The sequence below is a fragment of the Bidens hawaiensis genome, unplaced genomic scaffold, assembly GCF_021521415.1.
Source record: "Bidens hawaiensis isolate Kalapana, Puna unplaced genomic scaffold, B.hawaiensis_p1.1 tig00067187_1, whole genome shotgun sequence".
Classification (NCBI taxonomy): Eukaryota; Viridiplantae; Streptophyta; class Magnoliopsida; order Asterales; family Asteraceae; genus Bidens; species Bidens hawaiensis.
In genome coordinates this window covers 26,929-53,003 of record NW_027501903.1, presented here as the reverse complement: position 1 = coordinate 53,003, position 26,075 = coordinate 26,929, and the positions used below count along the sequence as shown (strand labels likewise).

The 26,075-nt window shown below is 33.1% G+C and overlaps 2 protein-coding genes and 2 pseudogenes across 2 annotated transcripts; 2 read left to right on the top strand and 2 right to left on the bottom strand.

Moving 5' to 3' along the window:
- The first annotated feature begins 2,681 nt into the window (after nt 1–2,681).
- LOC143604873 (uncharacterized) lies at nt 2,682–3,388 on the top strand. Its single transcript, XM_077081214.1, has 2 exons — nt 2,682–3,266; nt 3,377–3,388. Exons 1-2 carry the CDS (start codon nt 2,682–2,684, stop codon nt 3,386–3,388), a joined length of 597 nt encoding a protein of 198 aa, XP_076937329.1.
- Nucleotides 3,389–13,603: 10,215 nt separating this feature from the next.
- Nucleotides 13,604–16,834, bottom strand: LOC143604872 (cytochrome P450 81Q32 pseudogene; annotated as a pseudogene).
- Nucleotides 16,835–19,839: 3,005 nt separating this feature from the next.
- LOC143604871 (G2/mitotic-specific cyclin C13-1-like) lies at nt 19,840–22,311 on the top strand. The gene is made up of 7 exons (XM_077081213.1): nt 19,840–20,139; nt 20,218–20,450; nt 20,530–20,682; nt 20,777–20,810; nt 20,911–21,060; nt 21,149–21,283; nt 22,026–22,311. The coding sequence occupies exons 1-7, from the start codon at nt 19,840–19,842 to the stop codon at nt 22,095–22,097; spliced, it is 1,077 nt and encodes a 358-aa protein (XP_076937328.1). The 3' UTR covers nt 22,098–22,311.
- A 181-nt stretch (nt 22,312–22,492) lies between these two features.
- On the bottom strand, nt 22,493–25,284 carry LOC143604870 (cytochrome P450 81Q32-like; annotated as a pseudogene).
- Between the last annotated feature and the right edge of the window lie 791 nt (nt 25,285–26,075).

The following is a 26,075-nucleotide window of genomic DNA, read 5'->3' as shown; positions in this document are numbered from 1 at the left end:
GTCTTTTTTTTTTCAAATTATATTCCTAAAAATCGGGAATTTTTATTATATTTTATATATTGTGCAATTTCAGTTTATAAGTGTTGTCCGGTTCTTAAATCCGAGCGGGCCGGTTCAACCGGTCCGAGTAGTGAACCAGTGATGCGTCCGGTTTAATGTCTGATCCGGTTACGAAAACTGAAGTTATAGATGAATACATCCACATACAACATTCCAATTTTAGCAATAGTTTTCGTTATTATAATTTTAACATTTTAATTTTAGCAGGTGCATCTAATACGAGTAACATTATGCATAACGAAGATATACATGTTGACGATATTGTTAGGGACCCGTTTGTAGGAATATCTAGAGGTAAATATATTTCAGAAAATCAAAAATTTAGTAGTTTTTTATAACAAAGTTATAATTATTTATTTCAAATCGTGTAACAGATTACTTGGACCATGGTGATCAAAGTTTGACGTGTGGAAGTTGTTACGCAAAGTTATGGAAAAATGAAGGAGTACATGGTAGAACAAATAATGGGATAACAAATTATTTGTTATGTTGTGGTTACGGCAAGGTTCAACTTCCAAGATTAAAAACTCCTGATCTAAACTATAAAAATTTGTTTACTGGTGTTGGCTCTAAAAGCAAATACTTTTTAAACAATATTCGTCGTTACAATTCGATATTTAGTTTTACTGCAATGGGTGGAAAAGTTGATAACTCCATTAATAACGGTAAAGCCCCTTACATTTTTAGACTTGGTGGACAAAATTTTCATCGTATTGGAAGTCTTCTACCTCTCCAAGAGGGAAAACCTAAATTCTCCCAAATATACATATATGACACGGATAATGAAGTATCAAATAGAAAGACAGTATGTGGGTATGTATAAAAATTTTCATATACATTATTATTATTATTTGGTTTTATCATTGTTTATATAGACGTTGGCCTAATAATAATAATATTTTGTAGTGACACAACCAGGGGATCTACCTCAACTTCAGACTTGATTGATCTGGAAATTATAACAGAATTGAAGAGTATGTTAGACTCTCAAAATGTTTTGGTCAAAACATACAGAATGGTTAGAGATTGTTACAAACGAAATCCAAATTGCAACCTAAAACTCCGTCTTATTGGAAAAAGGCAACAAGATGGAAGAACATATAACTTACCAACCACATCTGAAGTTGCAGCTCTTATTGTTGGAGACATTACTGATTCATAGGAAAGTCGATATATTATTGTAGAAATGCGGTCGGGAGAGCTTAAACGCATTAGTGAACTGCATCCTTCGTACATTGGTCTTCATTATCCTATAATATTTCCGTATGGAGAGGATTGCTACAGAATTGACATTCCACACAGAGCAACATCAAGTTCATCTACTAAAAATTTGAAAAAATGTACAATGAGAGAATTCTTTGCTTATAGAATTCAAGATAGGGATAACGAATTTTCGTTGATTCTTATTTCCCGTAGGTTGTATCAACAATTTTTAGTTGATGGGTACACAATGATTGAAAGTGAAAGACTTTTTTTGGTGCGTCATCAACAAAAACATCTTCGATGTGAAACTTATGAGAACCTACGCAATTTACATATCCAAGGAAATGCTGATGTTTCTAGCATTGGAACCCGTGTAATATTACCTTCATCTTTCACCGGTGGTGCTAGATATATGATGAAAATTATCTAGATGCAATGGCTCTATGTAAGTGGTTTGGGTATCCAGACTTTTTCATAACCATCACATGTAATCCAAAATGGCCAGAAATTAAACGTTTTCTTAAAGAAACCAACATCAATCCAGAAGACAGACCTGATATCTTATCTAGAATCTTTAAAATGAAGCTTGATTCAATTATTAAGGACCTAAAAGATAAAAAACTACTTGGTAGAGTTTCAGCAGGTATGTTTCAATTTATTTAATTATTATGTAATATTTATACAATAAATATTAGCATTTTATATATTGTTAATTTTTGTGTATAGTAATCATATAACCACTTACAATATCTACAAAACTAATGTTTTATTCGTTTTAACGTTTTTGTAGTTGTCTATACTGTGGAGTTTCAAAAACGTGGATTGCCTCATGCCCCACTTATGTATATTTTTGCATCCCGATCACAAACTCCCTGGTGTTGAGAATGTTGACCAGTTTATATGTGCCGAGATTCCAGATGAAAAAGAAGATCCAACATTATATTCACTCATGAAGGAGTTCATGGTGCATGGGCCATGTGGGGCTGCTAATTTAAAGTGTTCATGTATGATTGATAAAAGATGTTCAAAGAACTTCCCAAAGAAGTTTTCTAATGCAACTTCACTTGCAGATGGATTCCCTATATATAGAAGAAGGGACTCCAGATCGTATGTTGAAAGGTCAAATATACAGTTAGATAATCGTAGTGTGGTTCCATATAACAAAGAACTTTTAAAAAGATATCAGGCACATATAAATGTTGAGTGGTGCAACCAAGCAGGGTCCATCAAGTATTTGTTTAAGTATATTAACAAAGGTCCAGACAGGGCTACTGTTTCAGTGGTACAAAACAATGAAGGAGCTGATGATCTTCCAGAAAAAGATGAAATAAAAGAATATTATGATTGCAGATATATATCTGCGTTGAAGCATCATGGAGGATTTTTTCTTTTATATTCATTATAGGTATCCTTCTGTGATGCGCCTCCCATCTCATCTTCCTGGACAAAAACAAGTTGTTTATGAGGCTGACGAGGACATTGAGAATGTGCTGGAGAAAGCATCTGTAAATTATTCCATGTTCACATCTTGGATGGCTTGTAATCAACATGACGATCTTGCACGACAACTTACTTATGTCGAATTTCCAAGTAAGTTTTTTTGGGTACTTAAAGATCGAAAATGGGAACGACGAAAAAAAGGGTTCTCAGTTGGTAGAATCCATCATGTTTCTCCTTCTCTTGGTGAAGCATATTTTTTAAGAGTTCTTCTTAACAAAGTAAAAGGACCAAGATCATTCGACGAAATTAAAACGGTTAATGGTGTAATTTATGCTACTTTTAGAGATGTGTGTTATGCACTTGGTCTTTTAGATGACGACAGTGAATATATCGAGGCAATTCAAGAAGCGAGTCAATCGGGATCTGATTTTTTTCTTCGTAATTTATTTGCTTCTATGCTAATGTCAAATAGTATTTCGAGGCCAGAATTTGTTTGGGAGAAGACATGGGAGTATTTGTCAGACGACATCCTTTACCAACAACGAATAATATTAAATATTCAGGTTCTTTTTTTACCTTATACTCTACTTTATAATTTAAGCTTCAACTTTTTTTATGTGCTTTAATATTATTCGAATCATGTATTTATGATTTTGTTTTTAATTATATACAGATTTATCACTAACTGAAGAGCAACTTAAAAACCTGAATTTATATGAGATTGAGAAATTTTTACTACGCAACAATTATAGCTTAAGAAGATTCTCGACTATGCCTTATCCTGATAATGAATCGCTATCGTCTTCTAACAACCGTTTGGTATGCAGGAATGAGATGAAATGAAATAGACTATTACCAAGTAATGAAAATAAGAGTGTTTGGTTGGTTAATGGAATAGAATCACCTTTTTTTTAATGCCAAATATATTATTTACAAACCACCTCAAGTGGAGATCGAACCATTGACCACCATTTTAAAACTAAACCACATTTGTCATCACACCAAATGATGTGAGAATAGAAACACCTATTATATTGTCCATTTCATTTTATCTAAAACACCTCAAATTCATTTTATCTACCTCTTGTTTTTCCCCATTTCATACCATCTTTCACCTCCATCACCACCACAGTCGTTCGCCACCACACCCACCCACCGTCGCCATTGACTTCGGCCCTATCACTCGTCGCCTTCCACCGCCACACCAAGTGTCACCACCAATCGCCATCACTAACCGTTGCCCACCACTGCCGCCACCTCACCGTCGCTGCCAAGGCGCCAACCACCACTATTTCCACCCACATACCACCATCGACCCTGCCACCTTTACCACCACCACCGCTAACCAATGTCACCAACCGCCGCCCACCACTACCGGTTATATTTTGTTTCTTCGGAATTTTTTTTACTAAACAACACAAAAAAATAATTTATTTCATTTTCATATGATAATCAAACAAGATAATAAAAAGATAATGATTCATTTTATTTATTTGCCTATTCAATTAGCTCGTCAATTTTATTAATCCTATATCAAAGAGACGCTAAAAATTGTTGGGGTCCTTATCTGGTCAACCAATATTTAAAGTATACTATAAAGGAACTAAAGTAAAAACTTGAAAACGACTCGTGTACTTCTTGACTCTCGGTCCAACTTAAAAAATGAACAATAACATATTTAACACTAGGATAGTTACCCGTATAGCATACGGGTTAGAATAAATAAATTTATTTAAATAATAACACAATGTAAAAGAGAAAAAATATGTTCAAAAAATATAAAGATAATTATATGGTAGAATAAAATTACATTACACAATATGAAAATAAAAGGTTGATAGAAATTCATAAATCTCTAGATATTTATTTGTACACAATACTTGTAGTTTTATTTATAACTTTATTTTCTATATAAAAACATAGTAGTTTCATATTGTTTCTATTTATAACTCTAAATAATGCAACACATAACTATCATGAGTTAAAATAAATGGTCTCAAAAACAAAACCAACCATCTATAATAATTAACTTAGTTTTTATTAATCTTTAATGCAAAACAAAAATAAAGTGAAAATTTCATACTTTGAAATTAATCATTTTATCTAAAGGTATAAGATTTTTTTAAGAATAAAAATGTGAGTTCCAGTATTACTTTCGGATATGATTTCGGTTTCTATAACACGGTTATCATATTGTATTTTCACGTATAGTTTAGTTTCATTGCATATACCAATTTTCTAGTTAATAGCAACATTACTTCAACGTCGACTTTTAGGACTAATCTATAACTCGACAATCTTAGATTTTAAGGTCATTTAAAACATCAGGAAACTATTATTTTCTTGTAACGTATCATTTTATGACTGATAGAACACGGATAACGAACGCTTGCTAGTTTCTTGAGCGACCACATTTTTCGGTGCAAGCATAACTCGCTCACTGAAGAAAACTGTATTTTTAAAATCTTCAATAATAGAAGAATATACAAAGTCAATTTATCATATAATTAATAGTGTGCTAATGCCTAACATGTGTATTCCAAAGATAAGTGATTTTAGCTACCTGAAAAACCAAAACATGTAGTCTTTGTGGATTTTTAAGATTATGAACTTAGTATAAATGATGGGTTGATTAAATAGTTATCTAAAAAGAAGTTGTAAATGGCTAATTTTAAAAACCGGCCCATTGACCAAAACTCATTTTAATCATAAACTGTTTTGACTTGAACCATCTTTGGTGTTTTAACCGGCTAAAGAAACCCGCTCGTTTAAGTTAACACAAACACTAAGAATACATTAATAGTGAATTTGTCTTTTCAGTGTTTGAAAGAAAAAAACTTGTAATTTAGTAAATAATCATATATATTTAATAAGTTAAAGTTTATTGAAATTTAATTTTAAAATTAATCTTGCATCTTCATCCAATAATATCATTTCTTATAACACCTTAATTAATATAATATATTTAAAACCTTAATTTTTGGAATCATTATTCTATATCAACGTGAAAATTTGTTACTTAAAAAAACCTAATATTAATAACTAATATAATATATTTATATAAAACAAAAAAACATATTTATGTTGGTATTTAATTGTTTAAATCAGGAAAGTATTATTAAAAAGAGAAACTGAAAGATTAAAAAGTAAAAAAATAAAAAAAATACAAAATTATTAATAGCAAAGAATTATTAAAAAGAGATAATGAAAAATTAAAAAGTAAAAAAAAAATGAAATACAAAATTTATTAATAAGAAAGAGAAATGTCAAAGGTATTTAATATGAGAGAGAAGAGGGAAAATTTTTGTAAGGATCAATTTGGTGATGACATGTGACACTTAGTAAGTTTTATTTATTATATAGTATAGATTTAACAATTAAAAGTTTTACCTATATTATTAAAGAAAGACAATTTCAAATGTCATTTAATTAGATTATTCACATAGGTTGCCAAGTGTACAAGTTTTTATTTTTATAATTTCCTCTTCATGAAGGATAAAATGAAAAATATATGTTGGTGGGAAACAAAATCATTACGTTACTTCAAAATTATATATTTTGTAATATGGGTTCGTAAGAATTGATGTTAGTCTTCTCTTTTTCTTAATTGGTATAGATTCATAATATTTCATTTTGATTTCTTTTAAAATACAAATTATTCTTATTAATATATGTATTTTATGAAATTATTTATATGTTATGAATCCATAATATATGTTATTATGTATAATATTAACTTTAACGTATTTTATTTTAGTTTTTTTACCACCCGTGTATCACACGGGCTCTATCATAATGTATGTAAAAAAGTAATTTCCAGCAACCAAACTCACAAACCCATTTGATGGACCAATTCAACTTACAAGTTACAACCAGTTTACCAAATATATGGACCAATTCAACTTACAAGTTACAACCAGTTTACCAAATATTTTATAATTTAACATAGTCACGTGTCTATGTCTCATTTGCTCATTATTCTTTCTTTTTTTCTTTCCAACATTTAATTTCATCTGTAATTTGTATTTTCTTTAACAATGTGTAATTTTTTTTAACTTTTTACAAAAATATAAATATACAGTTTCACTTAACTTTTATTACAAACATTCCATCATAAATTTTATGATTTTTTTTATAAAAAACAGAGTTACTTCAAAATATATATTTTGTAATATGGGTTCTTAAGAATTATATTTGTTAAAACTTATAAATAATTTATTAGGTTCAAAATGAAATAATTATTTCTAATATTTCTAATATCTATTATAAAATTAAAAATAGTAATAGTTTATAATTATTATAATAAAACAAATTGAGCTGGGTTAGGTTGTAATTAAGTGTGATAATTTGAGTTGGGTTGGGTTGGGTTGGGTTGAACATATAGAAGAGAGAGAAATTAGTTTTGTAATAAAAAACTGGATTGAGGTGTTTGGCATGCAGGAATGATAGGGAGAATGAAGTGATTCATTACGTGTGAATGAAGAAAGTGGTGTTTGGTTACTCAATTGAATGAAATCATCCATTACACATAGAATCTTATTCCATCAAAACCATTCATTCCCACCCCCTTTCTTTTTCTTTCATTCCATTTCTCTCTCACCCTACTTTCTCAACACCACCTAACAACCACCACCAACACCACTACTTCCATCGCACCACCACCACCTGACCGTCACCGTCGCCACCAACGCTACCACCGCCGCCTGACGGTGGCAGAGGTGGTGGTCGCGGAGACGGTGGCGGTGGTGGCGGAGGTGGTGGTGACGGTGGCGGTCAGGTGGTGTTGGCGATGGTAGTGGTGGTGGTTATTGTTAGGTTGTGGTGATGGTGGTGGTGGTGTTTAGAAAGTAAGGTGAGAGATGAATTGAATGAAAAAAAAAAAAGGTGAGTTAGAAGTAATGGTTTTGATAGAATGAGTTTCAATGTGTAATAGATAATTCTATTTTATTTAACAACCAAACACTACTTTATTTATTTCCACGTAATAAATCATTATATTCCCCCTGCCATTCTTGAATTACAGACGTTAACTCATTTTTTTTCTCTTTGTGACATCATTTTTCACATCCATTATTTTGTCTTTCTTAAATAATGGAAATAGTCATCTTTCACACACCGTCTATCATATAGTTTGTTGAGTTGTACATTGAGCTTATGTAGTTGTACCTTCCTCCTAAACCATGTGACATCACCATCATAGCCACACTTAATTTGACTATACTTTGTCGGTACCGTGTAAGGTGGGGCGGTGTCTCTCGCAATAACAGTGGCGAAGTTTGGATTAAGACACCGAGGGGGCCGGACTCAAAATGTATACAAAATTTCACTGACAAAGGGGGGCGGACTTAAATTTTCTGTCGAAAACGACTAAATTTACACTACGTATAGAAATTTTGGGGGGGAAACGGCTAAATTTTACACTACGCGTAAAACATTTCGGCCGAAAACGGCTAAATTTTAAACTACGTATATAAAATTTCGGTCGAAAAACGGCTAAATTTACACTACGTATAAAACATTTCGGGCGAAAACGGCTAAATTTTACACTACGTATAAAAAAATTCAGCCGAAAACGACTAAATTTACACTACGTATAAAATTTTTGGACGAAAACGACTAAATTTTACACTACGTATAAAAAAATTCAGCCGAAAACGACTAAATTTACACAACGTGTAAAAAATTTCGGACGAAAACTGGTAAATTTACAATACCGTGTAAAAAAACAGGGGTAGTCGGGCCTAAGAGTCCTTCACCATTGCGCAATAATAAGTGCCCCGCACCTTTTTTTAGCCGATACAACATGTACATTAACCCTCTTAGTCCTTTTTAACAAATAACATTGACACTTACAAAAATGTTTTTCAATATATAAAGTTTACATGTTTAGCAATAAGAGATATACTTATCATAACTAAAGTCCCTTATGTGAGATTAGGAACATGATGAATGTAAGGTTGAATGATCGACAACAGATCATTATTTGTTGAATAGTCAGCAATATTGATTTATTTGTAGAATAGATAGATAACAATAATCCAAGTCATTTAGTTATACCAGCAAGTTTTTTTCTTAAGTTCTATTAAATATTAAGTAAAAACTATTATTATATAGCCTTATATTAAAACTATAACAACTATACCTCTGTCCCATTAGACGAGATCGAGGTTAAAGAAAATTTGATGATTAGAAAAAATGTTGTACATATGAATTAGAGGATTAGCTAATAGAATAAAATACTAACTATTTTCAAGGTTGTATAAATTAATAGAAGTCTATTTGGTGGTTCAAACTTAGAGCACCCCATTCGATTATATATCCCAAAGTTTGATTTCATGTGACAACAAGCGAATGTGGGAGGAGTTAAAATCAATCATTGTGGAGCATATAAGGTTGTGGCAGGTTTGTCTATGCAGATTTTCAACAAACCTGCAATGTGGCCCCTTATCTTTTTTACACACATACTATATTTACATACACGCGCGCACGCACACACATATATATATACATATTTAATATTTTTAATAGGTTTGTAAAGGTTTATTGTTGTGGAAGAGAGTGAGAGTTTTTAAGAAAAGATTTGACTTTAATGTGGTGATGATTTGTCAGTTTGTATGGGTTTGTTGTTGTGAATGCTCTTAGGTCCAAACATAAGAAAGTTGATTGCATGCTTGGGGTGGCTCCTCAATGTCTTGCATTTCGGTTTGAGTGTTGTTTAGGTTGCATTTTGGTTTGAGTGTCGTTCGGGTTGATTTTGATGTTTTCCTCTGTTAGATTTTATTTTTTCCTTTACTTTTCTAGTTCTGTAACATCTCTTTGGTTTTCCGCCTTTACGTCATCTTCTAATGTATTTTTTCGGGTGTTGCTAAACGTAGCCCCCTCCATACGCTTTTTATTAAATGTTACCCATTTGAACTTATCAAATCAATAATTACCATTTATTCTTAACATTATTTACATACATACTAGCCCCTCAAAATATTTTGTTTCACTTAATAGCCCCCACTAAATATATATATCAAATTAAAAACTATTTTGTTGATATTAATTATTTTCATTATTATCATTGTTAATATTATTAATATATTTTTTTAAAACTTTTTAATAATATCAATATTAGTATCAGTCTCGCTCACACACATATTTATATATAGTTTTATAAATATAATAATGCATCGACATTGATAATGATAACTAGTATTATGATAATTAAAGGACAATAAACACAAAAAGAGAAATTAAAAAAATGAAAAATAGAACATTATATAAATAAAAAAAAAACAAATTTTTTAAAAATAGATCATAAAATTTAAAAAATGTTAAATAGTAGTAATATGTTAAATAAAATTGTTGAAGAAATAAAAATTAAAAAAAGAGATATGACAAGTAGACGAGTGATATTTCGTTAAGCCTCCCTTCTTTTCTCTTTCCGTGTAATAATGGTAAGAGAACTTTCCTATCAAAGAAACCATAATAACAAGCAGCAGGGGTAGGCCAGCTTAGAATGTGACACCATTGACTCCAGACTTGGACCAAAGACTGTTTTTCAACGAAGATTCTTCTTTTTTATCAACGAAGATTCGATGTACAAATCTAATGAAAAGTCATTTTTACAATCTTTATTCAAATTAAACTAATATGAACTTTATATAATTTATCTTTCTAAATTAATTATAAAATCCAGTATTACAAATATTAAATAATCACATCTCGCATAAACATTTGTCCTTTACAATATTAAATAGATGGTCACACAAAATCATGAGTGTCTGTCTTGCTCTCATGCTATATCTAACAAATATTAGACACTAGTGTTTTTGCGCATGAGCGCATCTCTGGTTAAATTTGATTAGTTATCAGACGTTTGCGTATAAAGTGAGAGAGATGGTTATATTGAAAGAAGAAAAACAAACTATGACGTACATAATGACTCTGGATTAATTCATCATGTGTAAATACGTGAGTTATAGGATGAGGATGTCGTTGAAGATGAAGGTTGGGGTTATGAGTGAGAACCACTAGAGTAATTAATATATTGTAGATTATTGTCATCACTCAAACCAATTAGTAGTGACGATTTAAAAATATTTTATCGCTAACCGACATCATTGCATGTGAGCGATGATCTCGACCACTAGTCATCAGCCATGTATCATGCTCTAATTGTTTGCTTCGGGGTTATGCAATGGACCCGTTGGGTGTAGATGTAATTATACGCTGCTTTAGCAAACCGCCGAAGGATAAGTAGCGGTCTGTTATCATCAAGTTTAGCATATTTATACTTTAGTCCTAAAACTTACATTGCTTAAATGACCAGATAGCCCTTCCACTTCCAAAGCTGTTGAATCTAGCATGTAATTTTTAGGGTATTATATAATACACAGGGGTACTAGTGACAAATATTTTGTACTGTATGGTACAGTTATTATACCGTTACGAAAATAATGGCATTGAATTTATGTGTAAAATATCAATTATGGGGCATGTTGGAGTTCAACAAAAGACTCAGAGACATACCGAATATATAGATCACTCTTGTTTTGGTTCCTGAATAAATTATCAAACTTTTATCATGTTAGTATCTAACTATTCCATTTATGACTCAAACCGAATAATAATAATATAGTCGGTTTTCATGTATGGTCTTTACAATTAACAATGTTCGGGTTGTTTTGATGGGTAAGACCCATTTGATCACCATTATGGGGCTAATCCAGTTTGTAGATTCACTTGTTCTTACATGGGATGTCATATGTTCAAACCTGTGAAACGGTGTAATTTATATTTGTTGGTGTAATAGTGTAGGAGTAACACTTCCTGCTAAATAAATAAATAATTGTCATTGGCGTAAAGTTTTTTCCCCTAATTTCAAACTGATTGATCGGAATGAGGATACGGGTCGATTGATGTAAAATTTAGATCAAAACGATGCTCCAAACAACATACTTTTTTTTTGTTAATTTGAAGTTCAAACACACGATTTTAACCACTAATCAAGCCGTTTGAAGTATCGTTTCAAGCTAAGTTTTCCATTAATCGATTCGTATCATTATTTCGATCAAAAATCTTAAAAAATAATTTGAAATTTGGAAAAAGCTTAACGTTGTTAGGTTTTTCTTAACGGGGGACTATTGAGAGCCATTTAAAAAAAAAATTAGGACCACTAGTGGCAATAAACTAAGTTGAGATTAGCATTGACTAATATTAACGTTTAGTTCAGATTATTAAAATTCAATTTGTCACTTACTTCAGTGGCGGATCCAGAAAGTTTATTTAGTTGGGGGGGGGGGGGGGATAATCGTTGAAAGAAAAAAAAAGTGTACGTAAAAAATTTGCTCTTTGTTCAATTGTTCAATTTGTCTTTACGATCTTACTACCAAAAAACATCTCTCAGCTGTTAGCTTAAATAATTGTTACACCAAAGGAATGAACCAAATGAGTTCAAAGTTAACAAATTTTTCATCTTTTTGCACGCTACTAACATAAAAAAATGAACCATACGAGTTCAAAGTTTCCATGAAGTAACTTTATGTTAATATTTTTAAAGCGATAACCAAACTATTGGATTTTCATATCGACAAAAATATTGTTAAAACAATCAAGTCATATTAGAATCTAAGATTTTAATATGTTTTCCACAATACTTAGGATCTTCTCTGAAAGCGAATTAAATCGCCTTTATATATGTAAATAGATACAATATTAATAGTTATACTTCACAATACAACTTATTATTAAGTTTAGCGTGTAGTTTAGTTTTTATATTCTTGCTTATAAATAAAACTTTATTTAGGTTAAGTTTTAAATCATTCATTTTTATTACAATTATAAAATATTCACTATTGACTTTTACTCCTACTCTGAACTGGAAAAAGCAACAAAGATGTTAAAGTGAATTTAGTTGGGCTGGGCCAGGAAGTAAAGAGCAGGGATTACGTGGGCTGGAAAAAAATTAACATGACCTATTAAGTTAGAGACAATTTTTAAAACAAAATACACTAAATTGGAAAAAGCTGTGGCCTTCAAGTCCGTCCGCCTTATATCCAAATCAATCATATTCTCTTGTTTTACTTTTTCCTTATCAAACAAAACGTGTAAAACTGCCACATGACTCTTGTGAATACGAATACCCCGCCTTACCTTAACTACCAAGTTTGATTAGGTTTTTGCATGACTTAAACGAATGTCACAAAGACTCGTATAAAAGTGCTCTAATGACTCGTAGTCATTTAAACAATTCATGATTCTGTTCTTTCTCATTTTGATGCCCACCATAAAGTTTCTCAAACTCATCCTAGATTTCTTTTTTCTGTTTCAGAAGAATCAATATGCTGAAACATGTTGGGAATCGCCATAAATGATCCATTGTTACACTTAAACGACTATTACCAAAATAAATAAAAAGTCAATAAAATTAGTTCCATTTATTATATATCTAAATAACTATATTATTATAGGGTTATAACTATAATCATTTCTCTAAATGATCATATTCACATTACCGATCCATGTTTAATGTGTCAACTTTTCAAACACATTAATTGGATAACTGTTCTATTATGTAACCCTTTAGAATAAAACCGTATTTCTAGTATTCTAATATGTTATTACTTGGGCATACTGATTGAATGTTTTGGGTTGTTTAGTTAGCCAAATGTTTACACTACCTAAACAAGTCTTAAAAAATAACAATAACGACAATGTTAGTTAAAAAAAATAACTGAACGCATGGATTACTATTTACTAATATGTATCACGATACATAACATTTTAAATATAACTACCAACATGAATGTGCTTTATTTATTTCTAAGTTACATATGACAAGCCGAACATGCTTTATTTGTTTCTAGTTACATATGACAACCCAAACAAGAAGATAAGGATCGATGCAATTGACTCAACATTGATAAACTAGATTTTGAGCCATTAAACGTGGTCTACACTTGATTACCAAAGGTTGAGCCTTTGGCATGGTGAGCCCAAGACCTTCACTCATATCAACCATCTCTTCACTAATCCTTTCCCAATCAAAAAATTGTATAAGCAATCCCAATGTCAACCCAGTCATGCGCATTGATAACCCATCACCGGACACATCCTCCTTCCGAACCCAAATGGCATGAACCTAAATCGATCTTTTATGAGCGCACTTTCTAACCCTTCAAACCTTTCTGGGTGAAACCTTTCGGGATCACTCAAGAACTATGGGGCATGTTGTATGCCCCATTGGTTTATGAGTAGTATTGTCCCACGCGGGATGTGATAGCCTCCAACAACGCAATCCTCTGATGACTGGTGAGGTAGTAGCATTGGGGTTGGAGGGTACAACCGCAATGTCTCGTTCATAATACAACGGAGGTAAGGTGAGTTGTCTATGTCGGATTCATCAACAAGACGGTGTTGGCCTACATGAGTGTCGATTTCATTTTGTGCCTTTTTTAGAACATGTGTATGGTTGAGAAGAAGTGAAAACGCCCATTCCATTGTTGAAACAGGACCATCAGTTCCAGCTGCTAATAGGTTCTAATCATTGATAAAAATTAGTTATTTTACAAATAATAGTCAAACATCTTGCTAGGTTGGGCACCATTGTTCAACCAGAATATAAACACAATACTTAAACAAACACACACACTTAATCGAAACTGAATATGGCACTCTTGTGGTAACAAACTGTTAATAAACCCCACAATAAACTAAAAAACAAACTCGTCAATTAGATAAGCACGCATCGGTTAGAGATACCAATAATTGTTATGCGGTTATCAAGATTACCGCTAATTGGCGTGCCTATAAACCCGGCGCATTCCATCTATGCATATCTCTAGGTAGCGGACTAAAAAAATTAAATGACACAAAATGGTTGTTGCCACACCAATTAACAAACCTAAATATATTGTGTGAGATTTTTGTTTAGTTCCAAACTTAGCTAGCAAACAGACTTGAAGCGCTATGAATTTAACATTTTGTTAGAAACACTTATGCAATCTCTTGAACAGTTACAAGGGCCGGCCTAAGGACTATTATAAACAAGCTACGACTTTAAACCTCTGCTTGAATAGGGTCTCATATATATATATATATATATATATATATATATATATTTATTTATAATATATATATTTTTATATTAGGTTCATTTTGAGAGTTACAAACAAAAACACAATACTAGTCTTCAGTAAGACTCTACTTTTGTTATTTGGGAGCGCATGTTTGAGTTTCACATTTCTCAACTTTAGTTTTCTTTGTCTTTTAGATCTTATGAAAAATGATTTCGAAAGTACGAACCAAATTTTTTAAAAGAAAAATATTTTGCCTGGGAATGTTTTTTCGCTTTAGGCCTTTAACATGGTTGAGCCGGCCCTGACAGTTAAATATAAACAAAAAACAAAATAAATCAACTAGATAGGATGTTACCAACAGAAAGATTTTAATGAGTTCATCAGTGTATGAAGAAACACTGATCCGCTCCCCGGGTATGGGTCCTGGATCCAGTGAGTCCACAGGGTACAATACGATAATTACTACCACGATATGAGTAAGGCTTCCTAAAGTCCAGTGACCGGAACCTGCAAAACAGACACCGTGAGTCTCGTTACAGGAAGGACAAGAGGGGGGGGGGTCTTCATGTAACCACCCTCCGGCGTGAGAATCAGTAACGTTCGTAATGAAGAAAGTACTGATGTATAAAGACCAAGTGTAGTCAGAATATATGTGAGTGAATGAATACCTCATACCGTTTGACAATGTATTTATAGCCGAAGGATGATGGAAGATGATTGGGGCAACTGTCCTCTTCTAGAAGATCTTTGAGAACCGCCTGGACACGTGTCTTCTTGTGATAGGTTGGGCTATACGTCCCATGTGCATGAGTATAACAACCTGGACACGTGTCACCAGCTGATAGGATGGATCGCACCCTGACCATGTGCACGGTTATAACAATCTGGCCATGTGTCCTTTGTTCATTGGTTAGTATGTCACGTATTCCCCAAGTAAGAATCATAAGCCTTCTTCTAGAAAGCATTTGAATGGTGACAGCTGTCCTACTAGCACTATCCTCCAGTTATTTATGCGGACATGTGTCTTGTCCCGCGGACGACTTTTGAGGCTGTTCGGGTGCTTCCGCGCGTATTATGAGGACGTTCCTCCTCTATCTTGATATGCGGGTGATCCGTTTGTCCCGCGGGTGGCTTATAAGAGCATTCTCTGTGGCCCGCGGGTGGTACTTAAGGGTATTTGGGTCTTTTTGGTACCCTACCTCTACAGTGTAGTAATCAGGATCAGTTTCTTGTTGGTGAAACAACACTTCAATGATGGTGTGTTTATTCTTGTTTACATCTTCATTACCCTTCACTTGTCTAAGTTCATCAATCAACCCTTGAAAGAATATGTTTCTCTTTTGTTGCAAAGCAATCATCTTCTTCTCCACTCCTCTTATTCCTAACAAGTTTAAAATGGGCAAGTGATCCTCCAAGTTCAAAATATCCCCCACCACAAACATCTCCTTAACTATCTCTTGAAATTTCCCTCTTTTCTCCTCCAAATCGCGTCCGAAATACATTTCTCCGGATATCATCCTTATCAACACATTGAATGCCAAATAATGGAATGCGGAGTTCAAGTTCACGGGTGATGAGCATTCAAGTAACAACTTTTGTACATGTTTTTTCCCTTCGTCCGCACGTACATCATGGAACTCGTTAAGACGGTGTGATGAGAAGATTTCAATAGTGGAGATTCGACGAAGGGTACGCCAATGATTGCCATATGGTGGCCAACTTAGGTTAGTGTAGTTGGAGGCTAGAATTTTGCCATAGAGCCAACTAGGACGGTTAGCAAAAATAATATCGTTCTTGGTAAAGCATTCTTCGGTGGCGGAAGGGGAGGAGACAAGGAGTACACGATGGGAGCCGAAGCGAAGGTAGAGGATTGGACCGTGTTTGGCGGATATTGTGGCAAGGGATCTATAAAGGGGTTTCTTCAATAGGTAAAGGTGGCCGATAAGTGGGAAGGATGGGAAGATTGTAGGAGGTAAGTTAGAGAATCTGTGGAGGAAGTGGTTGATAATAAAGAACAATGAAGCCACAAGTATGAAGGCTATGATGAAATGAATCAAATGATCCATATGTTGTTATAGATGTAATGAGTTTTTATGGAATCATGTTTTATGTGTAGGTAGGACGAAGGATATACATTCGGCAGAACAAAAGTTAAGTATTTGTATTGTGCATAGTGCAACTTTCATTGAATTATATTAATTTTATTGTATAGGTTATGTCGTATAATATTATACTACTTTATTAGTTTTATTGTTGTTATTAAATGGACATATATGAAAAAAAATAATAATTGAACGAATGAAGAACATGAACATGTCTCTTTTTGTCTATTTAAAGTTTGTGAACGTTTGATTATATTCACTCATTTACATATTTGGTAAAATTTATTTATGAGTATAAGTAATACTAATTGGTCCTTTATTTAACAAAACATCTTCACAATTACATTTTGAAACCGAACATTGGGTAATCGATTAATGCAAAAAAGGAAAAATATAATAAAAGAAAAACATAAATTTTATTCGTTTATGTTCATTTATGTTAGTCAAATTAAGCTAGTTTAAAATATTAACAAACAAACATAAACGAACACAAACATTCATGTTTGTTTCTTAAATATAAACATGAACATGATAATTCGGTTATTAATGGTTTGTATAAATTCGTTTATTCGTTTAAAGAACAAACGAATAATAACAAGTCTCGCCTGCTTTTATATCGGACGGAACAAAAAGTGTTTTATGTCGGTAATCTTACTTTCGAATTTTGTGATATTGGGCCACACCAAATGCTTAGTAATTTCACTTTTCGACCGCGATAAGTTTGCACAACAAACCATATGGTTAGGTGTAAACAATTTCCCCAACTCTTTTTAAGATATATCATATCAAATTAAGAATGTCCCCCAACAATTTTGAATATACATTGGTTATCCATAGAAAGTTCAAATATAAGAAATAGTTTCATTAAGTTTTCCTAATCAATCATTTGATATTGCAAAGCAGATTCTTGTTCATGCTGCATACAGGATCAATTATAGGTATAGTTGGAAACTTTGATGTTACAAATGTAGATCCTGAAATGATTGAAGGGGAAATATCCCCACACAAGAAACTTGAAGATCTTTTTGCAATTTATAGTTTGGAATCAAGTGACATAGCATAACCAACACACACACACATGCACAAACAATATCAACACGTAGTAAAGAAAATAATAAACAAACGGATCCTACTTAAATTATTAAAAACGGCCACATATGCATCTAATTTGAACAATTGTTAAAAATAGCCCAATAAGGACTTCACACTCAATAATCTCCCATTTGAAGGTTTTGCAATAATCTCCGGCCCACCATCCAGGCAAAACACAATCCAATCATCCAGTAAATCCAGTTATATTTAATAACATAAATCCTCCAAACATCGAGTTCCCAATAACCAGTTAATATCTCATAAACCGATCCACCTAGTTGCATCGACCCTTGCAACAGTTTCCTGAAAGGCTCATTGAAGTTAAGGTCTAGAGTCATACCTAATTTGACGTGATATTGATAACTTTCTCAAATATATCAAAAATTAACAACTTGAGTGCATCTTTATTTTTTTATTTAAATAATCCAACATATAACTGACCATTAGTAAACGTTAGACACTTCAAATACAAACCAACCAAATACACGTTTCATTTCATGATAACTTAGAATATCACAAAAATTTGGGCTTTGGGACACCTTTACACTTTAACCAACTTAAACATACCAAATACAAGTCTTTCAAAAACTACCCTCTTAAACATAAGCATATCCACCTTTTTGCTATCTTGATATGAAAATATGGGTTTAAAAACGGTCAACTACAAATAGTTGATGAGTTCGCAACTTTAAAACGTGAAACATTGATATTAAACATTCTTTTATGTAATCAAAGTAATACTAATAACCCCATAACCCAAATTAAGCCCGAGGACAATTTGGTTGCCATGGTATATTTTCGTATTAATATGAGAAGCACATTTATATGCAAATCAATGTAGTAGTGATAAACTCACAGCCTAAACTAAGCTTGATGACAATTTGATTTGCTATGACTAATTTTCGTATTAACAAGTAAAACACGATTTTATACAAATCATTGTAATACTGATAAAACGACAACCCGAATCAAGTATGACTGCAATTTATTTCGCCACGGCTTATTTTCGTATTAACGGGTAAAACATGTTTTTTATGCAAATCAATGTAATACTTAATAAACCCACATTACAATGTTCGACAAATTTTATAACAAAAACCTATAGTAATTATCTGATTTTGTTTTTGCTGTGCCTTTCATTTATTTATTTATACTTTTTTAGTATATTTAAATTAGTTAAAAAAATGTTTAGATTTTTATTTTCTTAATTCTTGTACATTGTTACTTCGTTTATTTATTTTGCATCGGTAGAAGATTTATTATTATACCACTATCTTAAAAAAAAATACACACACCAACCCTTCAGTTAGATCTTTCAAATTCTGCCACTGATTTTAGTTTTATTATCCTTTTTTTTAGTCCAACCCGACCGGAAATAAATTTATATAATGATAAAAAACAGCCTCTAAAAAATTTCTTCTCTCATCTTAATAAATTTAAATAAAAAACATTTATATGTATTGTTTATAAATATTTCACAACAAAATAATCATCAGAGGAAACTTTTGATTTATGAGAAATTGGAATGCTGGAAAAGTTTAAACTTGACTCAAAATATGAATTATTTCATATTTCAAGTAAGCGCTCAAATTTCTCAAATCAAATCTGAAATTTTGCACTCTTCTTTTACACGCCACGTCATCAATCCGAACCCCATTACTCAAAAACCCACGTGTCATCCTCCCATTCGTCCCAAAATATTAAACCAAAAAACACATTCGCTCTTACAAATTTTCCCAAAATTGAAATTGTTTTGAAACTCATCACAAATGGCGGCATCTTCCTTCTTTAAACCCACACCCATTTTCATTTTCACACAATTTCATCATCTCTATTGAACCCAACACACCAATCAATCAAACAATCAATCAAATATCATGGATGGCCAAGAGAACAAGAGGGTTACACGAATGGCAAAGAAGAGAGCCATGGAAGCAATTGAATCTCAGTTGCAACAACCGGTTAAAAGATCTCGTGTGGTTCTGGGTGAGATCTCGAACAATACGGTGTCAAAATCTGTTCCGGGTAAGACCCGGAAGCCGAAATGCGTATCGAATAAGGCGAAAAACCCGAAAAAGCCTGAAGTGGAAGTTGAGTTTGTTGATGAGGAATCAAGTGATCCGCAGATGTGTGAAGCTTATGTTACTGATATATATGATTATCTTCATAACATGGAGGTATGTATTTTTAATATTATGTTTTCGATTGATTCGATTGCTGATTTGGGGTTTTAATATTAATATGATTGAATTTAGAAAGAGGCGAGTAGACGGCCGAAGGCGGATTACATTGAGAAAGTGCAGAAGGATGTTGGTGTGAATATGAGGGGTGTATTGGTTGATTGGTTGGTTGAAGTTGCTGAAGAATATAAGCTGCTTTCGGATACGTTGTATCTTACTGTTTCCTACATTGATAGATTCTTATCGGTTAATGTTCTTAACCGAAAGCGGCTTCAACTTCTCGGTGTTTCTTCGATGCTCATTGCTTCGTAAGTGGTTTGATGTTTATTGTTGATTTGATTTTGTTAGGGCAATGAGTTGAAATGTTTTGTTATTGAATGTGAATAGGAAATATGAGGAAATTAGCCCCCCGCACACCGAAGATTTTTGTTATATCACGGATAATACTTACACGAAACAAGAGGTTGTGAGAATGGAAGCGGATGTGCTTAAAGCGCTTAAATTTGAGATGGGAAATCCCACAGTAAAATCTTTCCTTAGGTATGAATTAAAACTATTAATAATTATAATATTAATGTAACGTTATGCGTTTGTTAACTAACTGGTGTTACTCTTTTGACTTGCTGATTAACAGGAGGATTACCATTGTTGCTCAAGAAGATTATGAAGTAAGCTCTATTTTCTATTTCGGTTCTTTGCTTTTGCTTTCATGATTAGTTTGCCAATTTGTGTGTTTAAATGCTAATAATCTATCTTTGTGAATTACAGGCACCGAAATTGCAATTAGAGTTCTTGGGTAATTATTTGGCCGAGTTAAGCTTATTAGAGTACGGGTGTCTCAAGTTTCTACCGTCTATGGTGGCTGCGTCTGTTATATTTCTTTCAAGATTCACTCTCAAACCGAGGTCACCTCCGTGGGTAAGGATACACAGCCTAAATTCACTCCATTTGAATTAAGAATTCATTTGTAGTTTATTCTTATAATAATATATAATCACGATCACAGAATTCTACTTTGGAGAAACTGTCTGGATATAAACCGTCTGACTTGAAAGAATGTGTTCAAATTTTACACGATCTGCAATCGGGTAGAAGAGCAGGCAATTTAGTTGCAGTTAGAGAAAAATACAAGCAGCATAAGGTATGTGTAACATACTTATCTATACTATCAAAGATGGACAAATTAAGACATTTTTTATTAAGGGATTTACAAGTGATATTGCATATGGTACAATCTTAAGTTTTGCCACAAGAGTAATTGTCACAATAAAACTCACGTTTATTTAATATAGTTACAATATTGATCCCTCAATTATATTTAAAATTAAAGAATAGTTATAACAATAACTCTTAATCTATTACCTATATATTGTTTTAATTTTCACTTTTAACCCAAATTCACCCATAATTTTTAAACGTTAATAACTTTTTCATACTTAAATATTTTTTTAAAAAAATTACACTAAAAAAACGAGCATATTTTTATCTTTAATTTGAGTATGATATTGTTATAGTTTTTTTCAGTTAAAAAAAATACATTTTATGCAGGTGTGTTTGCGGTCTGATTTTGATGGTTTTAAATTAAACCGTGAACCAAACATTTTGTAACAACTTTTTGTCGTCAAAAACCAAGACAAAATTTTTGAAAATTGATAACTAGCCAAAAATGAAAGAAAAAAAATCAACAATCAAATCAAACCGATGAACGGTTTTACGGTTTCAAACCGAACAATAAACACCCATAACTTATTACGTGATTACCAAGGTTTGCGTTCCCGCTGCATGGCGCGAGCACCCATCTAGTGAAGTTATGATTTATAACATGACTTGTGTTCTTTTATGATCTTATCTAATTACATGTTTTGACTTTTTTTGTAACGCAGTTCAAATGTGTATCGGAATTGTCATCTCCATCAGCAATACCGCCTTCTTTTTTTGATGATGTCAAAGAATAAGAGTTTTTGCTTAGGATAAATGTAAATGAAGATCGCATTCAACATAACGTTGATTAGAAATAGGCTTGCCTTTTGACTTCTAGAAGTATTGACTGACTTTGTTCCTCTATGCGATAAAGGTCGGATTTTGGTTGTTTTGGTTCATAGCGTATGATAAATAGATCGTTTTGTTAGTTAAAGACTATGAGTTGATTTCACTTGTTAGGTGGTGTATATGTTAAGGACTTCACTTATTTGTTGGTGTATGATTTACAACAATCTGCAAAGAAAAAGAATCATTGTGGCACATCATTCAGTTTAAAAGTTATATTATGATTTTATGACAATTGATAAGTAAAGATTAACATGTAATCACAATTCACAAATGCAATAACAGGTGATGCATCAAATTAACTCTAGTCTGATATTAAACATCGAGTCACTGGACGCGGTTTACACTTAGCTATTAGTGGTTGAGCCTTGGGCATAGTGAGCCCGGGACCTTCGGTCATATCAATCATCTCTTCACTAACTCTTTCCCAATCAAAGCATTGTATAAGCAACCCCAAGGTTAACCCAACCAACCGCATGGCTAACCGATTTGATCACCTATAGCTATTAACCCTTCCCCTGGGCAACTCCTTCCAAACCCAAACGGCATGAACTTAAACCCGAACCCATCTCTTGCTTTACCTTCAAACCGTTCCGGCTTAAACACCTCGGGCTCACTCCACAACTCAGGGTCATGATGTATAGCCCATTGATTGACAATCAACATGGTGCCACGTGGCATGTGATAGCCTGCAACCACACAATCATCTGATGACTCGTGTGGTACTAGTAACGGGCCTGCAGGGTACATTCGCATAGTCTCGTTCACAATACATAGAAGGTAAGGCAAGTTGGCCATATCTGATTCATTAACGAGATGGTCCTGTCCTACTTGTGTGTCGATTTCGTCCCGGGCCTTCTTTAGCACATGTTTATGGTTCAGCAATAAGGAGAAAGCCCATTCCATTGATGCAGTTGAAGTATTCGTTCCAGCTGTGACATTCTGCCCATCAAAAATAAAATATATATGGTTAAAATATTTAGTTCAGATATCAGTAGGGAAACGAGCAGAGCTGCGCCCTGGCTCGTTTAGGCTTGTATGTAGTTTGTCAAGCTCATCTCGGTTTGTTTATTATTTATTAACTAGTGGTATTACCCGGCGCGTTGCGCAGGGGCAGGTTGGTAAACCCAGGTGCGCGGTAATAAAACCTAATCGTTGTTTGTCTCAGGTGTTGAGGGTGGTAAGTCAACGCGAAGTCTGTTGGTTTTCATCACGTTCATAACGATACCGGAACCAAAACAAAAATGGCATTCAAACGGTTTTCTTTATGTTCGTTACGACACCGGAATTAAAACAAAACACGGTGAGTCCACATGAATTTGGTTGGATTAAGTCACATTTGTTGCGATACCTAAACCTAAACAAAAACAAAAACAAAAACAAAAGCAAAATTGACATTCAGTTGGTTTTCCTTGCATTTGTTAAGAATTAAGATATCAAAATTAAAATAAAAAAAATTGTCGCGGACCAGTAAGGTGCCGCAAAGAGGCCCAATAGAGCTTTGCAGCACCTAAGTTGTATTTTATAATTATTAGTAGTAATGGTAATTATCTTTATATATTTATAATTACATATATTTCTAATTAAAAATTGATTATTTTTATATGGATAAAAATCTCTTTTAGGTTTGGGAGCCTGCTTGAACTCGATATATGAATATTCAGCTATAGCTCGTTTGGTAAACGAGCCTTTATAAAAGCTTGAGCTCAGTCTCATTTAAACTCTGATCGATTCAAGTTTGTAACAAGCTGATCTCAAGCATCTCATTAGCGGCTCGTCTTGGCTCCTTTACACCCTTAAATTTCAGACATTTATTGTTATTATTATTATTAGTAGTAGGAATAGGATCATATCTTACCAGCACAAAGCCTTTGATAAGTTCATCAGTATAGTATTCAGGATCATCCTCTTTAAGCTGCAACAACACTTCAATCATTGTATTCTTCTTCTTCTTCATCATATTATTATCATTAGTTTCACTTTCTTCCTGTTTCACATTTCTAAGTTGATCAATCAACCCTTGAATAAACGAATCTCTCTTCCCCTGCAACACAATCATCTCCTTCTCCAATCCCGTAACTCCCAACCACTTCAACACCGGCAAATGATCGCCTATATTCGATGCACCCGATACCCGAAACGACTCCTTTACAATCTCCTTAAACCTCTTCCCGGATATCATTCTCATCATCATATTCAACGTCATCTCATGAAACACCAAACTCAAATTCACTTGAGAACCACATGCTGACGTCAGCTTCTGGATTAAAAGTCTTGCTTCATCCGCACGTATGTCATGAAACTCGTTTAACCTGTGAGAGGATAATATTTCGACGGTGGATATCCTGCGAAGGTTACGCCAGTGGGCCCCGTAGGGGGCCCACCCGAAGCTGGTGTAGTTGTAGCCGAGGATCTTGCCGGCGAGAAGACGAGGGCGGCTGGCGTAAACGATGTCGTTTTTGGTGAAGCATTCTCGGCTGCGGTAGGAGAGGAGATTAATAAGACGTTGCGGGACCCGAAGTGGAGGAAGAGGATGGGACCGTGCAGGGGTAGCTCGTGGGACCGCGAAAACAAGTTAGGGCTTTATGCTTCCGTTTAATTAAGGCCCCAGGTCTAAAGAAACATTATATAAAGATATATTATAATGGGTAAAGTAAACTCAAAGTAATGTATTGGTTTGGTGGTAAAACTTGTTTGTTACTAAAGTATAAGTTATTAGTTCAAAACTTGTAATAAGTAAAATTTATTTTATTAACAATTGTCATGAAAAGACCTTGAAATCGTGTTTCGATTTAGGCCTCCACATTCTTTAAGCCAGCCCTGGACCGTGATTGGTGGAGAGTGCGGCGAGTGTTTTGTGGAGTGGTGGTTTGAGTAAGTAGAGGTGGCCGATGATGGGGATGGTGGGGTAGATTGTGGGTGGGAAGTTGGTGGTGGTGGTGCGACGGAGGAGGATTAATATTGCGGTGAGGAGGAGTGTGATGATGGTGATGAGGAGATAATTCATGGTGTGGTGAGAGTTGAATACAACGAGGTATGTGGATTTATTAAGGATTTAATAAGGATGAAAATATTAAACTCTATTATTGGATGTTGGATGTGGATGTCGTCGAGTACGGTTAATTGAAATTATATGAGATTAACTAACGGGTATTTTTAAGGTTATTTGATTAATTGATTATGGTTTTGGATGTCGTGGGTAAAGTTAAAATATAAAAGTTAAAATACAAAGGACAAAAAAAATGAGAAGGGTGAGAAGAAATCCAGTCCATTAATTTTAGATTTAATTGATTGAGATTAATTTAATAAATAAAAAATAATGGAAATGACATTAACGTAATAACACACATTTGTTGACTTTCTCTCTTCACATGTAAGGCAAATGTCAATCTTCCCATCATTTTAAAACGTCAAATACTTTTTCATACGACATTTAAAAAAAAATCACCATAATAATAAGCGTTTTTTATCTTTAATATAAGTATCATACTGTTATATAAAAATAAAAAAAATTAATGGGTTTTTTTAATTGTGTATTTTTTGTTGTTCATTGTGTATTTTAATTGAGTTTTCATATGAATTGTATTATATATTTTGATCATTATATTTTTCAATTGGTACTCTTATTAAAGATAAAAATTAAAACAAAGATTACGTCATTGTGTCGTTTTGTTCGTCATTAAGTTTTAGTTATTGTGTAATACGTTCATTGTCTTTTATTCGGATTGACATATGACAAATTCATTTAATTTAAGAAAAATATTATTGCGTTCATTTAATATAACATTCTAGTAATTGTGTAATATGTTGTTTCCATTGTGTTTTACGTTTCAAGTCATTGTGTTATATATATTCACCATTGTGTCTTATGTTTTAGGTTATTGTGT